Below are 17,731 nucleotides of genomic sequence, written 5' to 3'. Positions count from 1 at the left end.
AAACATCATGCTTTGGGGCTGTTTTTCTGCAAAGGGACCAGGACGACTGATCCGTGTAAAGGAAAGAATGAATGGGGCCATGTATCGTGAGATTTTGAGTGAAAACCTCCTTCCATCAGCAAGGGCATTGAAGATGAAATGTGGCTGGGTCTTTCAGCATGACAGTGATCCCAAACACACCACCCGGGCAACGAAGGAGTGGCTTCGTAAGAAGCATTTCAAGGTCCTGGAGTGGCCTAGCCAGTCTCCAGATCTCAACCCCATAGAAAATCTTTGGAGGGAGCTGAAAGTCCGTGTTGCCCAGCGACAGCCCCAAAACATCACTGCTCTAGAGGAGATCTGCATGGAGGAATGGGCCAAAATACCAGCAACAGTGTGTGAAAACCTTGTGAAGACTTACAGAAAATGTTTGACCTCTGTCATTGCCAACAAAGGGTATATAACAAAGTATTGAGATGAACTTTTGTTATTGACCAAATACTTATTTTCCACCATAATTTGCAAATAAATTATTTAAAAATCAGACAATGTGATTTTCTGGGGGTTTTTTTCTCATTCTGTCTCTCATAGTTGATGTATACCTATGATGAAAATTACAGGCCTCTCTCATTTTTTTAAGTGGGAGAACTTGCACAATTGGTGACTGACTAAATACTTTTTTGCCCCACTGTATTTTGGAATTGGAGTTGTAAATAATATTGAGAAGGATATGCTTACAATGAAAGTGCACCTTTTTTATACAGAAGATACAATCATCTACTCAATTGCCTTTACTCTCAGCCAGGCTGTTGTTGAGCTGCAGACTGCCTTTCAACAGCTGCAGGCCTAAAGTTGGTTAAAGGAAATATGCAGAACCTTTATATTTAAATACATTTCTGAGTGGATAGTATCTCCATCCTTGACTCTTGTATGCTGCATAATTGGAAATAAAAAAAAATATATATATATATTTTTTTTAGAGTTAAAATCGACTGCAAAGTTGGCATTCGAGCTGCCCCACTGAGCCAGCCAGCCCTGGGTGGGTGACATCACAGCGGAAACTGGTGCTATAGACCAAAGCCAGACTCGGCAGGCAAGAGTGGTTGCAATGGCCTCTTCATTTGGATTTATTGGAGATTCTTTGGATTCCTCAGATAGGACTGTGATGGTCCTGAAATTGGAGTGTGTACATGCTACTGCTATACACACAGAACCGTGTCAGTTAGAACATTCGGAAACTGAATCCGATGGTAACACGTCGGCCATGGAGGCCCCCAACTTACAAAATAAAGCCAGAGAACAAAGCTTTCTAGAGAATTGGATGGAATTGAACTGACAGTCTCATGTGACACTCATTAAAACAGCATAGGCGTTATAACTTATGCAACATACATGTACATGCATGCATTTTCACTGATTAAACCGTAAAACGCTAATTAAATAAATCAGGTGAACTGAGACGATCACATTCTGAAGCAAATTAAATAATCTTATACCGGTAACTTAAATACACAGTACAAATTACATGTATTAATCTAAATGCAGGTAAACAACGAGTGGTGGTGTTTTTTGTTATGTAACCAAATGAGAGTCTTATCTTACCTGTCTGTGTTCTCGCTTCTTAAAGGCCGAGCTTGTGGCCAATTGTTTTGAAACAATCTGACTTTCAGTTCTTTGTTCATTTGCTTCTTCCACGTAAGGGTGAAATATTGCTGCTGAAGCAAGCATATCCGGGGGGGGGGGCATATCCAGCAGAGAAATCAGACGACTGGTCCACTCATTCTCCATTTTCTCCATACTGAGTACTCCGCCATTACTGCTTGGCTTACACTCTGGGAGAACTGGTGCAACTGAACTTACTTTCCTTTTCTTGTAGTTTTCTTTTTCTTTAATTGTTGGTACTGCACCCTCTTTCAATATGGGCTTGTAGCCAACGCTCCTCAACAGATCAGAGGTTTCATACGAGTCCTCAGTAAAGTGTGCAGAGGAGAGACCACTTTGTAGGCACCCAATCTGTGAATTTCTTACAAAATGTGTCCAAATATTTGCAGTTTGAACATTCTTGGGCCATGACCTTCTGTCATGTTGCTGCACCCACCAGCAACACATCTATGTAGCATGGTGATAAATTAGCTCCAAATGGAGGATCGAAGTTGCAGTTAGCTCTGTGTTTTTAGTATAGCGAAAATGGCAATAAGACTAATAGCCTTCCTGCTGTAATGTCACAGATGTCAAGGGCATTCACTCGAACCGCTACCTGTATGAATCACTTTAATTGTAAAAATTACTATATTAGATCTATTGAACTGTGGGTGGTAGAAATGGGCAACTGGACTTGCTTGAAAATTCTTGAAAACGTTTCACCTCTCGTCCAAAAGGCTTCCTCAGTTCTGAGAACTGAGGAAGCCTTTTGGACGAGAGGTGAAACGTTTTCAAGAATTTTCAAGAAAGTCCAGTTGCCCATTTCTACCACCCACAGTTTACTATGACCTGGATGATTGAGAATCTTCACAGACATTAGATCTATTGTTAACACTTAAAACTATTCCTATGCCATTCTTGAGGTCTCAAGGCATTTATTAACAAAAAGTGAGGCCATGGTTCTGTGTATCTTCTTTAAGAAAACCAGATTTATGATCTTTTCCACAACTCATTCCCAGATCTTGGATATTGTTATTCATACTTTAGGAGGGGACTCAATTGAAAAAGCATCATCTTACAAGTACTTGGGCATTTAGTTTGATGATGGACTGTCTTTTGGAGTCCATACTGTGCATTTAGTGAAGAAATTGAAGGCCAGGCTGGGTTTTTATAATTGAAATGGGGCCTGTTTTAAGTAATTCGGAAACTGCTTGTACAGGCTACATTCTTAAGTGTTCTAGACTTTTGGGTCATTATTTACATGCATGCTGCCTTAATTCTGTGCATCAGTGCTCTTTGTTTTATATCTAATTCATTGTCCCGTACGCATAATTGTGTACTTTACGATTTGGTTTCTTGGCCTTCTTTAAGCCTAAGTTGACATCAGCATTGGCACATTTTTATTATTTACAAAGCCATACTGAATAAACTCCCTTCTTATTTGTGTAATTTTCTTTTATTTACCAACAACTATTATAATTCTCGATCCTCTTGTTGGCTGCTTTATAATGCACCCAGGATTTGTTCAGAACTTGGCAGAACTTGTGCCCTGGTTATAGAATAACCTTCATACACACTACAGCTTAATGATTTTGTTTCCTTGGGAAAGTTCAAAGCTCTGATTAAAAACAAACAAAAAGCTTTGTAACTGAAGAATGCAATTGTTATTTCTAAGCTGGATCTTGTATTTTGTAATATTATATGGAAACAAGTGTGTTCCTGGGAAATGTACTACTCGTATTTTACATCTGAGCTACATCCGAGACATGGAGAACCAAAACCATGACACAAATCTCTTCATGTCACTTGTCAGGAAATGGATAAATTGTTTTGATGCATTTGGGTCCTTTTCTTTTTTGTCTTTTTAGAATAAAAAGAATCACATGCTGGCTTGAAGATATGATGCTTATCTTGTGTTGAAAAACTCGCATTTTCCATATGAAATACATAGCGGATTTGAGTGACATTTAAACAATATTGGCTGGTGTTGAGTGGTATAACAGATATTTTCTTTTTAGCTAGCATGATATTGAACAAGTCAAAGACGAATTCAGTATCATGCTATCTGAATGGAGGATATTTGATATACCACAAAAAAGCCATTATTATTATTATTATTATTATTATTATTATTATTATTATTATTATACATATTCCTGTCGGCTGTTCAATGCGTCTTTCAAAATTCTCTCAAAATCTTCCGTATTTAACGAAGCAAACCTGATGGCAGTGTTTGTTTACAAATTGTTTACAGTCGCTCATTAGCATGGATGTTTTACGTCTCCGTATGACGACATGTCTTGACAACCACGCAATATCGTAAACCATATTCAATGCTCATTCTCCATTGGGTAGAGTGATGTAATGCACATAGGATAAGTAATATGCTAACAATATTGCACACTATCAAACCAAATGAATGGAACCTGCTAGAAGGGAATAGAATACATCTTTTTATTCCATTGAAAAAGTGTCCTGTACAGTATATATAATAATGTCTGATATTTCACTCTGTTGATGTCACTCCCAGTGTTTTCCTGCTGATTGGATGTGCATTGCCAGTGTTGAACTGGTTCAAAATGAAAATTATTGACTTTTTTTGGGGTAGATATGTTCATATCATAAAGAACATTACACGGTGGCATGAAGATATGAAGTTCTTCATATCGGGCGGCACGGTGGTGTAGTGGTTAGCACTGTCGCCTCACAGCAAGAAGGTTCCGGGTTCGAACTTCACGGCCAACAGGGGCCTTTCTGTGTGGAGTTTGCCGCGTGGGTTTCCCCCGGGTGCTCCGGTTTCCCCCACAGTTTAAAGACATGCAGATTCGGTACAATGGGGCCATTGTAATTGGCGCAAGCTGTTGTGGTTTCCCATGCCATGATGTATGTACACACACACACACATATATATATATATATATATCTTCCTATGGCAAAAGCTAAATAAATAAAAGTTAATCTTGCATTGAAAATATTTTCACTCCTTCGCTTCGCTCACTTGTGAATGCTTTCACCACTCGAAAATAAACTTCATATCTTTGCACAACCGTGTAATTTCTGTATCTCTTGTCTGTTTTGTTATGCTTGATTTTTATCATGTTTATAATCTTTAATGGTGTGCTTTCTTGGCCAGGTCTCCCTTGAAAGAGATTTTAATCTCAATGGACTTCCTGGTAAAATGCAGCCTGAATAAAATATTTGTCACTTCATGTCTTAAAGTAATGATGAATGTCGTTTCTCTTTACTTAGTTGTATTGTCACACCTGTGTGCATTGGCGCACTACAGACTTTCTCTCAAAGCGCATGTAACGAACTGACTCATTTTTTTGACACCTGCCTCAGATTAAGGTGCAATCAGCGCACGCATATAAGGATGCTGAGGAATCATTCACTTTGAAGTATTGCGTTGTGAGTCACCATTACCAAGCTTGTTTATCTTGTAGTTTTCCTGCTTCCTGTTTCTTTATACCCCCGCTCCGAGGGGGGGGGGGTGTATACTGGTTTACCTCTGTCTGCCCATATTTCCCTCTGTCCAAAACACCATTTTCTCAGCAACCACAACTCCTAGCCACTTGGTACCAAACTTCAGCTTGGGGTTCTATACCGTGTATACCGTTTTCAGATCTGTTGCACATCGACTTCCTGTTTACTGACTGAATGTATTTACGAAACACACAGCGTGGATTTACAAACTTTTTGTAACACTTTTTTTTCTCAGCAACTACAAATTACAACTGCTTGATATTTACTACCAAGCTTCAGCTTGGGGTTCTATACTGTGTATACCATTTTCAGGTTTGTTGCACATCGACTTCCTGTTTACCAACTGAATGCATTTATGAAACATATTTTGATATTTTAAGAAGCAAAATGGCATTTCAAAATGACAGTTTACCAGGATGCTATTTGAAATACCTAGGGAGAATACCTAGGGAGAATACTACTCTTTACTTACAGTGTTGCTTGAAAGTTTGTGAACCCTTTAGAATTTTCTATATTTCTGCATAAATATGACCTAAAACATCATCAGATTTTCACACAAGTCCTAAAAGTAGATAAAGAGAACCCAGTTAAACAAGTGAGACAAAAATATTATACTTGGTCATTTATTTATTGAGGAACATGATCCAATATTACATATCTGTGAGTGGCAAAAGTATGTGAATCTCTAGGATTAGCAGTTAATTTGAAGGTGAAATTAGAGTCAGGTGTTTTCAATCAATGGGATGACAATCAGGTGTGAGTGGGCACCCTGTTTTATTTAAAGAACAGGGATCTATCAAAGTCTGATCTTCACAACACATATTTGTGGAAGTGTATCATGGCACAAACAAAGGAGATTTCTGAGGACCTCAGAAAAAGCATTGTTGATGCTAATCAGGCTGGAAAAGGTTATAAAACCATCTCTAAAGAGTTTGGGCTCCACCAATCCACAGACAGACTGTGTACAAATGGAAGAAATTCAAGACGATTGTTACCCTCCCCAGGAGTGGTCGACCAACAAAGATCACTCCAAGAGCAAGGCGTGTAATAGTCAGCAAGGTCACAAAGGACCCCAGGGTAACTTCTAAGCAACTGAAGGCTTCGCTCACATTGGCTAATGTTAATGTTCATGAGTCCATCAGGAGAACACTGAACAACAATGTTGTGCATGGCAGGGTTGCAAGGAGAAAGCCACTGCTCTCCAAAAAGAATATTGCTGCTCATCTGCAGTTTGCTAAAGATCACATGGACAAGCCAGAAGGCTATTGGAAAAATGTTTTCTGGATGGATGAGACCAAAATAGAACTTTTTGGTTTAAATGAGACGCGTTATGTTTGGAGAAAGGAAAACACTGCATTCCAGCATAAGAACCTTATCCCATCTGTGAAACATGGTGGTGGTAGTATCATGGTTTGGGCCTGTTTTGCTGCATCTGGGCCAGTACGACTTGCCATTGTTGATGGAACAATGAATTCTGAATGATACCAGCGAAAATGTCAGGACATCTGTCCATGAATTGAATCTCAAGAGAAGGTGGGTCATGCAGCAAGACAACAACCCTAAACGCACAAGTTGTCCTACCAAAGAATGGTTAAAGAAGAATAAAGTTAATGTTTTGGAATGGCCAAGTCAAAATCCTGACCTTAATCCAGTTGAAATGTTGTGGAAGGACCTGAAGCGAGCAGTTGATGTGAGGAAACCCACCAACATCCCAGAGTTGAAGCTGTTCTGTATGGAGGAATGGGCTAAAATTCCTCCAAGCCAGTGTGCAGGACTGATCAACAGTTACCGGAAATGTTTAGTGGCAGTTATTGCTGCACAAGGGGGTCACACCAGACACTGAAAGCAAAGGCTCACATACTTTTGCCACTCAGATATGTAATATTGGATCATTTTCCTCAATAAATAAATGACCAAGTATAATATTTTTGTCTCATTTGTTTAACTGGGTTCTCTTTATCTACTTTTAGGACTTGTGTGAAAATCTGATATTTTAGGTCATATTTATGCAGAAATCTAGAAAATTCTTAAGGGTTCACAAACTTTCAAGCACCACTGGACTTGTTTCAGGGTTAATTATTTGTTGAAGTCAACATTCATAATAAGTGTCCTCTCCCTTTGATTGCTTGGATTCTGATATAAGCGAGAGCGGGGGCATACGTAAGTGAGCAGTAGCTCAGAGTTGATCTTGTTTTAATAAAGACTCTTCTGCACATACATCTCAAATGCAATAAGAAGGCAAGAAATTCCACTAATTAACAGGTGTGCCTTGACAAAAGTTAATTGAAAAGCATACCAGGTGACTACCTCATGTAGCTGGTTAAGATAATGCCAATAGTGTGCAGTGTGTCTAGGTAAATGGTGGCTATTTTGAAGACTCTACAATATGAAACCTAAAATTAAAAACAAAAACAAAAAACAACCCACAATTCCATGTATGTTCCAAATGTTATTTCATAGTTTTGATGTCTTCAGTATCTACAATGTAGAAAATGGTCAAAATACAGAAAAACATATGAATAAGGGGTGTAGAAACTTGTACTGTATATACTACTTTACAGTATCTGTCACCTGTTGCGGTGAAAGCTTTGGAGAACACTGTTAAACAGCACACTGAATATTACTTGGGGTAACATTTAGAAGCTTAAGTATTTGTCATCAGTCTGTAAACAGGACCTTGTACCTAAACTTTGTAGACTTCCATACCATGATTAAAAGACTGACCCTTTTATTTCCAGGTCACAGGGTGTGAAAGTCAATCAGTTGATGGAAAATTGCAGCCATATAGAGCCAGAGCAGTCAGTGATCATATGTGTAGTTAAACTTCAGAATTTCAGGAAAGCTCTATTCATGTACAAGACATGAAACCAGTGATACATTTATCAGGAATATCCTAACTGTCTGTTGCTTTGTCATTATGAGATGAGGGGAAGTTTGGGTAAAAACTGAAGATAGCATTTACAGTGCCTTGAAAAAGTATTCATACCCCTTGAAATTTTTCCACCTTATAACCATGAACTTAAGTTTTTTTATTGAGATTATGTGATAGACCAACATAGAGTAGCACATAATTGTGAAGTGAAATGAAAATGATAAATGGTCTTCAAAATTTTAAACAAATAAAAATCTGAAAAATGTGGTGTGCATTAGTATTCAGCCCCCCTGCCTCAATACTTTGTAGAGCCACCTTTTGCTGCAATTACAGCTGCAAGTCTTTTGTGGTACGTCTCTACCAGCTTTGCACATTGAGACACTGAAATTTTTGCCCATTCTTCTTTGCAAAATAGCTCAAGCTCAGCCAGATTGGATGGAGAGTGTCTGTGAACAGCAATTTTCAAGTCTTGCCACAGATGCTCAATGGGATTTAGGTCTGGACTTTGACTGGGCCATTCTAACACATGAATATTCTTTGATCTAAACCATTTAAAACATTGTAGCTCTGGCTGTATGTTTAGGGTCATTGTCTTGCTGGAAGGTGAATCTCCTTCCCAGTCTCAAGTCTTTTGCAGCCTCCAACAGGTTTTCTTCCAGGATTGCCCTGTGTTTAGCTCCATCCATCTTCCCATCAACTCTGACCAGCTTCCCTGTCCCTGCTGAAGAAAAGCATCCCCATAGCATGATGCTGCCACCACCATGTTTCACAGTGGGGATGGTGTGTGCAGGGTGATGAGCAGTGTTAGTTTTCCACCACACATAGCACTTTGCATTTAGGCCAAAAAGTTCAACTTTGGTCTCATCTAACCAAAGCACCTTCTTCCACATGTTTGCCGTGTCCCCTACATGGCTTCTGGCAAACTGCAAATGGGACTTCTTATGCCTGTCTTTCAACAATGGCTTTTTTCTTGCCACTCTTCCAAAAAGGCCAAATTTGTGGAGTGCACAGATTCTCCCACCTGAGCTGTGGACTTCTGCAGCTCCTCCAGAGTGATCATGGGCCTCTTGGCTGCTTCTCTGACCAGTGCTCTCCTTGCTCGCTCTGTCAGTTTAGGTGGACGGCCATGTCTTGGTAGGTTTGCAGTTGTGCCATACTTTTTCCATTTTTGAATGATGGGTTGAAAAGTGCTTCTTGAGATGTTCAGAGCTTGGGATTTTTTTTATAACCTAACTCTGCTTTAAACTTCTCCAGAACTTTATCCCTGACCTGTCTGGTGAGTTCTTTGGTCTTCATGATGCTGTTTTTCTTCAGTATTCTCTAACAAACCACTGAGGCCTTCACAGAACAAGTGTATTTATTCTGAGAGTAAATTACACACAGTAGGACTCTATTAACTAATTAGATGACTTCTGAAGGCAATTGATTGCAGTGGATTGTATTTAGAGGTATCAGAGTACAGGGGGCTGAATACTAATCCACACCACATTTTTCAGATTTTTATTTGTTTAAAATTTTGAAGACCATTTTCGTTTCACTTCACAATTATGTGCTACTCCGTGTTGGTCTATCACATAACATCTTAATAAAAAAACTTTTAAGTTCGTGGTTGTAAGGTGGAAAAATGTGAAAAAGTTCAAAGGGGTATGAATACTTTTGCAAGGCACTGTAAGCGTGCTATATCAGTGAACTCTTGGAAAGTACAGAGGTTAACCTGTTTCATGACTGTGATATTCATTTACAAAAATGTAAGCTCTTTGTAAATTGACCAAAACGACTGACTTCATATCTACAAAGGGTTCACTGTGAAGCTCAATTTAAAATCCAATCAATCATAATGAACCTGACATAATTCTCCAATCCTTCTGCTTAAGTTATGTACAGTGTATTCATATAATGACTTGAAAGTTACTATATTAATTTTATTTACCAAATAAATTTCTTTTGTAGTCGATACCCAGATGCCAAGGTCATCAATTTCGGAACATGGTTCATCTTCAGCCTGCCTATTGCTCTCATTATGTTGGTGTTAACTTGGCTCTGGCTCCACTTCTTGTTCCTTGGATGCAAGTAAGAATAAATGTCTTCTTTCTCTTTAGACATAGATTATTTGGGTAAAATTGTATAGGATTTTACCTCCAGAAAAGCAGATAGTTTTGAGAAATGGTTACTTTTGTCCAAAGGGGTTGCTTTATTTTGAAGCTTATAATAAGTACAGTAAGTAAGCATAAAATGGATATTTAGTTGCTGTCTAAAAGTGGAACTCCTGATGAGGGTATGAGTAAAATATTTGCAAGGGCACAAAATCAAACTGAATAGAATATTATTATAGCATATGAATCATCAAATTGTGTAGTGTACTTCGCGTCAAATTGTTGCATTGTCTTGTGACAGTGATGCCAATAATGAGATGTGCATCACAGTTACAAATACATACAGTTAGGTCCATATATATTTGGACACTGACACAAATTTTGTTTTTTTACCTGTTTCAGTAAACATATTCAAGTTATAGTTATATAATGGACATGGTCATGAAGTCCAGACTTTCAGCTTTCATTTGAGGGTATCCACATTAAAATTGGATGAAGGGTTTAGGAGTTTTGGATGAAGGGTTTAGGAGTTTTAGCTCCTTAACATGTGCCACCCTGTTTTTAAAGGGACCAAAAGTAATTGGACAATTGACTCAAAGGCTATTTCATGGGCAGGTGTGGGAAATTCCTTCGTTATGTCATTCTCAATTAAGCAGATAAAAGGCCTGGAGTTGATTTGAGGTGTGGTGCTTGCATTTGGAAGATTTTGCTGTGAAGAAAACATGCGGTCAAAGGAGCTCTCCGTGCAGGTGAAACAAGCCATCCTTAAGCTGCAAAAACAGAAAAAACCCATCCGAGAAATTGCTACAATATTAGGAGTGGCAAAATCTAGTTTGGTACATCCTGAGAAAGAAAGCAAGCACTGGTGAACTCATCAATGCAAAAAGACCTGGACACTCACAGAAGACAACAGTAGTGGATGATCGCAGAATAATTTCCATGGTGAAGAGAAACCCCTTCACAACAGCCAACCAAGTGAACAACACTCTCCAGGAGGTAGGCGTATCTCATCTCATCTCATTATCTCTAGCCGCTTTATCCTTCTACAGGGTCGCAGGCAAGCTGGAGCCTATCCCAGCTGACCACGGGCGAAAGGCGGGGTACACCCTGGACAAGTCGCCAGGTCATCACAGGGCTGACACATAGACACAGACAACCATTCACACTCACATTCACACCTACGGTCAATTTAGAGTCACCAGTTAACCTAACCTGCATGTCTTTGGACTGTGGGGGAAACCGGAGCACCCGGAGGAAACCCACGCGGACACGGGAAGAACATGCAAACTCCACACAGAAAGGCCCTCGCCGGCCCCGGAGCTCGAACCCAGGACCTTCTTGCTGTGAGGCGACAGCGCTAACCACTACACCACCGTGCCGGGTAGGCGTATCAATATCCAAATTTACCATAAAGAGAAGACTGCATGAAAGTAAATACAGAGGGTTCACTGCACGGTGCCTCAAGAATAAAAAGGCTAGATTGGACTTTGCTAAAAAACATCTAAAAAAGCCAGCACAGTTCTGGAAGAACATTCTTTGGACAGATGAAACCAAGATCAACTTCTACCAGAATGATGGAAAGAAAAAAGTATGGCGAAGGTGTGGTACAGCTCATGATCCAAAGCATACCACATCATCTGTAAAACACGGCGGAAGCAGTGTGATGGCTTGGGAATGCATGGCTGCCAGTGGCACTGGGTCACTAGTGTTCATTGATAATGTGACACAGGACAGAAGCAGCCGGATGAATTCTGAGGTATTCAGAGTCGTACTGTGTGCTCAAATCCAGCCAAACTGATTGGTCGGTGTTTCAAAATACAGATGGACAATGACCCAAAACATAAAGCCAAAGCAACCCAGGAGTTTATTAAAGCAAAGAAGTGGAATATTCTTGAATGGCCAAATCAGTCACCTGATCTCAACCCAATTGATCATGCATTTCACTTGTTAAAGACTAAACTTCAGACAGAAAGGCCCACAAACAAACAGCAACTGAAAACCGCTGCAGTAAAGGCCTGGCAGAGCATTAAAAAGGAGGAAACAGTGTCTGGTGATGTCCATGAGTTCAAGACTTCAGGCAGTCATTGCCAACAAAGGGTTTTCAACCAAGTATTAGAAATGAACATTTTATTTACAATTATTTAATTTGTCCAATTAGTTTTGAGCCCTTGAAATGAAGGGATTGTGTTTTTAAAAAAAAGCTTTAGTTCCTCACATTTTTATGCAATCATTTTGTTCAACCCACTGAATTAAAGCTGAAAGTCTGAACTTCAACTGCATCTGAATTGTTTTGTTCACAATTCATTGTGGTAATGTACAGAACCAAAATTAGAAAAATGTTGCCTCTGTCCAAATATTTATGGACCTAACTGTATTTATTCCTTTCTTTGACACCACATGCCATGAGCCAGAAGCAACACCATGACCTTTATGGTGTGACTTTGCTGGGTGCCTGGTGGACAGTAGTGAACCAGTGCTTTCACTTTACATCATTATTATATAGTTATGATCGAATATCAAACTTGATATGTCACAGTTGTCTGGTGACATCCACACATTGTGTGCAGCCGCAAAGTGTGCGCACACCATTAGGACTAATTAGCATGCACCTGTTCATGATTAGAGGGCAATCATGGCTAAACTATTGATTGTCGAACAAGCTACTGGACTAATAAACTGTTTACTAGCTCTATTTGAAACTGTTGTATATTTATGTAAAATGTATTGGAAAATAATCCCACATTTAAAAGAAAAAAAAGCAAAAAAAAAAAAACAAATTAAAAATGACTGCTAGATTAAATACTCATCTATCTTATAAAAATATACAAATTTTATTGTCCAGTGGTAAAGTTTGAGATGCATTGCCTTGCACTTACGGTTTGTGTCGTGTCTGCGTGCTTCGAGCTGTTACTCCCGTCCATGTGCATTTTGTGCTCTGTGCGCATACCTCAAGGACTAATTGCATACACCTGACCCTGATCAGAGCACAATCACAGTGTGCATGTAAGGACTTCGTGAACTTTGCGAAGTATATGTGGTGAGCCTTGTAGTGCTGTGCTTTCTGGTTTTTGACTTTGCTTTTTGCCTTACCTCTATTGTTATGTTTCTGCCTTGGCTGATCCTTGCCTGGTTATGACTGCTGTTTGCCTCACATTGTATGCCTTCCTGTGTTGTAAATAAACCTTCCTGCACTTACATTCATCTGCAGCCATCACTTTTAACGGAGTTTGTGAGTAAATGATCCCAGAATATTTTAAAAGCAAATTAAAAATAAGCACTACATAAAAACCCATCTATCTTATGGAAATAAAGATACAAATGTTGTTGTCCAGTGGTAAAGTTTGAGATGCATTACCTTGTACTTGCGGTCTGGTTACCTGTGGTGGGATCATCTTCATATGGGGGAAGCCATGGCCTAAAGGTTAGTGAAGCAGCTTTGGACCAAAAGGTCACCGGTTCGATTTCCTGGACCAGCAGGAATAGCTGACATGCCTTTGAGCAAGGCCCCTAACCCCCAACTGCTCCCTGGGCTGCCTACTGCTGTGGGTATATCAGGGTCCTATTTTACATCGCTCTGGATAAGATCGTCTACTAAATGGCTGTAACATACAGTTGTGTTCAAAATAATAGCAGTGTGTTTAAAAACGTGAGTAAAGCTCAAAATCCTTATAATAGTTTTTATTTCCATGCATTGGGAACACTGCACATTATATTCTACATCAAAACATGAAGAAAAATGTATCAATATTTTAATTACTTTACAGAAAATGAAGAAAAATGAACATTGGGCTGTTCAAAAAAACAGCAGTGTCTGCATTTTTCATTGCAAACTCCAAATATTTACTGTATAAACTGAAAAAATCTTAAGGATTTAGTATTCCTGTGAATCACTAAACTAATATTTAGTTGTATAACCACGGTTTCTGAGAACTTCTGGCACCTGTGAACAGGTATTCCAGCCCAGGATGATTTGACAACATTCCACAATTCCTCTGCATTTCTTGGTTTTGCCTCAGAAACAGCATTTTTGATGTCACCCCACAAGTTTTCTATCGGATTAAGGTCCGGGGATTGGGCTGGCCACTCCGTAACTTTCATTTTGTTGGTCTTGAACCCTGATGCTGCTCGCTTACTGGTGTGTTTGGGGTCGTTGTCTTGTTGAAACACCCATTTCAAGGGCATTTCCTCTTCAGCACAAGGCAACATGACCTCAAGTATTTTGATATATGCAAACTGATTCATGATCCCTGGTATGCGATAAATGGGCCCAACATCATAGTAAGAGAAACATTCCCATATCATGATACTTGCACCACCATGCTTCACTGTCTTCAGAGTGTACTGTGGCTTGAATTCAGTGTTTGGGGGTCGTCTGAAAAACTGTCTGCGGCTCTTGGACCCAAAAAGAACAATTTCACTTTCATCAGTCCACAAAATGTTTTTCCATTTCTCTTTAGGCCAGTCGATGTGTTCTTTGGCAAATTGTATCCTCTTCAGCACGTCTTTTTTTTTAACAGTGGAACTTTGCGGGAGCTTCTTGCCGATAGATTAGCTTCACACAGGCATCTTCTAATTGTCACAGTACTCACAGGTAACTTCAGACCATCTTTGATCACCCTGGAGCTGATCATTGGCTGAGTCTTTGCCATTCTGGCTATTCTTCGATCCATTTGAATGGTAGTCTTCTGTTTTCTTCCACGTCTCTCTGGCTTTGCTATCCATTTTAAAGCACTGGAGATCATTTTAGCTGAGCAGCCCATAATTTTCTGCACTTCTTTACAGTATACGTTTTACCTCTCCAATCAACATTTTAATCAAAGCACGCTGTTCTTCTGAACAATGTCTGGAACGACCCATGTTTCTCAGGTTTTCAGAGAGAAATGGATGTACATGTGCTGGCTTCATCCTTAAATTAGGGCCACCTGACTGACATCTGTTTTTTCACAGAATGAATGATCTCACTAATTAAACTCCACACTGCTATTATTTTGAACACGTCCCTTTCACTTAATTATTCGATTACACAGACTCAGGAGCATGCATATCATGAATGTTGGGTCTGTTGGTTTTCTATGACTCTGCTACACCTACTGGTAAATTATTTGCCATGTAGTAATATAATTTCCACCAAAAACAGTGGAACCAAAATCTGGTTAGTCGTGTTGGACTGCTATTATTTTGAACACAAGTGTACCTACGGATGTCGTATGGTCAAACTATGAAAAATCAGGTCAATACATTACCATATCCTCTTAAGTATGGGGCTCTGCTATGACTGTTTTTCTTACGTCTGAAACCTGCGATGTGCCTAGTTTCAGGGAAACTTGTTCTTGGAGTAAGAAACGCAAAACCAAGCGGGAGATTCTCTCTGAGAAACGCATCCATGAAGAGTACCAGAAGCTTGGTACCATAAGGTAAAAATGCAAAATGGCTCAGTTGTAGTTATAAACAGCATTCTAAAATGTTTGCAGTGTCATGTGTAAGCTACATCATTTTATTTTAACCAAACAGTTATCCAGAAGTTGTGACGGGAGTCTTCTTCATTCTGATGACCTTGCTGTGGTTCACAAGAGAACCAGGATTTGTCCCTGGCTGGACGTTCCTGTTTGAGGAGTGCGTGAAAAGCCAATATGCTAATTTTCCACATACTTCTGTTTCATGATCATAATGACATTTTTTTTGGCTGATGGTGAATTGGAATACTGTTACTGAGTTACATTAAAATATACAGTATATGATCCATGAAGACCTGCCTAGCTACAAACAGTTCTATGGATAATCATAATAAAAATATGAAGGTGAACTAATTAAGAAACAATGAATTGTGTTTACTGGATACATACAATATGGAAATATGATTGTGGACTCATTCGCCTCAGATAATCCCAATCAGCATAAATAATTGCAGTTCTATAAAATTGTGTCAGATCTATTAGCAAGACTAACAAGCAGGCTGATCTTCAGTGTGTTTACCAGACAAAAAGAGAAATGAGAAACTCAAAACTTTATGCCAGTAGAATATCTGGCTCTGATGTTACCTGAATTCTGTCATGTAGGAAAGGCTACAGGACTGATGCCACAGTCTCTGTACTGCTTGGCTTCCTCCTCTTTCTCATCCCTGCACGCAAGCCCTGGCCATCTTCATCTTTGAGCAGAAGTACAGGTCTGAACTCCCGTTCTTACTCTCTCAATCCACATTCAAGTCACAAATTCATTTGATAAATGTTTTTGGTATTCTCTTACATACTGTAGAGATTGCTTGCAATGAAGACAAGGAGGATGAAGAGGAAGACCCCTTGGCACCTATGATCACATGGAAAGACTTCTTGAGACTGATGCCATGGGAAATTGTGATTCTGGTAGGAGCAGGGTATGCACTGGCTGCAGGGTGTAAGGTAGGCCAAGAATATACATCTTAAACAGATATAATCTCTAGCATATACTTTAATATGATTTTAGTTGTAAGTGTTACGGTGTTCATGTTCTATTAATGCATAATGTGCCCAGGTGTCGGGTTTGTCTATGTGGATTGGGCGTCAACTAGAGCCGATGAGCGGCCTGCCACCGTGGGCCGTCACTCTGCTCGCTTGCTTGCTCGTGTCTGCTGTCACTGAATTTGCCAGCAACCCTGCCACTCTCACGGTGTTCCTGCCCATCCTTTCTGCTTTGGTAAGAACTTGTAGGACATATTAAAAAAAAAAAAAAAGCTTACATCCAGATTTCTGTAAAGCTGCTTTTGACTAGTTGAAATGCAAACAAAATTGAAAATTCAGCCCTGCATTGAATTTTGGTGACACCAGAAACACTTATTATTGAAGTGCTGGAGAGCTGAAAGAACAGTCTTGCAAGGTATCAAATGCAGTGTTTATATGAGCTACTGTTATGGGAATATTCTCTAATGGGGACATTGAAATCCAAGTAGAGTCACTACTTGTTTGTGACTCAATCACAAGAAAAATACATCGTAAATTAATTGATGAAGACTGATCTTGAACATTTTTCCCACTTTAATAATACAGGAACTGTTCAATGGTGCTGTTTTGAGGAAGCCTACTTTGCCAATGCTAAAGCATTATATTGAGCTTATAAGAGGAAATGACTACGCATGTTGCATGAATCAAAGATATTCAGAGCTTATGTTATTTAAAAAAAAAAAATCACCTCTAGATCTTATCTGTGACAGATGCAACAGTCCATTAATGTTCTGATTCCATTGTTTGAGCTGCCACAACTACATTTTTGCAACAGCATTTATCATTTCATGTCAAACTCGGCTATACGTTTTTTAAAAAGCAGATTCCAAGAACTGTTTCACAGAGATGAAACATGAGTCTAGCTCTGTTCTGTCTCAAATGGCCTCTCATCCAGCTTGTCTTCTCTTTCACCCTTTCAGTCAGAGACTCTGCAGATAAACCCCCTGCACACTCTCATCCCAGCCACTATGTGTGTCTCCTTTGGAGTCATGCTGCCTGTAGGAAACCCACCAAATGCCATTGTGTTCAGTTATGGACATGTGAAAATCAGCGATATGGTGAGAGATGTTATGTGTGTCCTCCACAATTATTGGCACCCCTTGTAAAGCTTGGTAAAAAGGGTTAGAAAAAGAAAACCCTGCGACCCTGTAGAACAGGATAAAGCAGCTAGAGAAAATGAGATTTTTTTT

The 17,731-nt window shown here is 39.4% G+C and overlaps 1 protein-coding gene across 2 annotated transcripts in view; it reads left to right on the top strand.

Annotated features, from left to right (window-relative positions):
* slc13a4 (solute carrier family 13 member 4) overlaps nt 1-17,731 on the top strand; it is a 48,531-nt gene that overhangs the window by 30,522 nt on the left and 278 nt on the right. For both annotated transcript variants that reach the window (XM_060902757.1, XM_060902756.1), the window contains 7 exons: nt 9,926-10,045; nt 15,381-15,482; nt 15,580-15,681; nt 16,125-16,231; nt 16,339-16,463; nt 16,576-16,737; nt 17,462-17,599. In XM_060902757.1, coding sequence (XP_060758740.1) covers nt 9,926-10,045; nt 15,381-15,482; nt 15,580-15,681; nt 16,125-16,231; nt 16,339-16,463; nt 16,576-16,737; nt 17,462-17,599 — 856 coding nt within the window. The remainder of the gene's footprint in view (nt 1-9,925; nt 10,046-15,380; nt 15,483-15,579; nt 15,682-16,124; nt 16,232-16,338; nt 16,464-16,575; nt 16,738-17,461; nt 17,600-17,731) is intronic.

Source organism: Neoarius graeffei, chromosome 21 (genome assembly GCF_027579695.1).
Source record: "Neoarius graeffei isolate fNeoGra1 chromosome 21, fNeoGra1.pri, whole genome shotgun sequence".
Taxonomy (NCBI): Eukaryota; Metazoa; Chordata; class Actinopteri; order Siluriformes; family Ariidae; genus Neoarius; species Neoarius graeffei.
The sequence above is the reverse complement of the archived record's forward strand: the minus strand, read 5'-3'. Positions and strand labels throughout refer to the sequence as shown.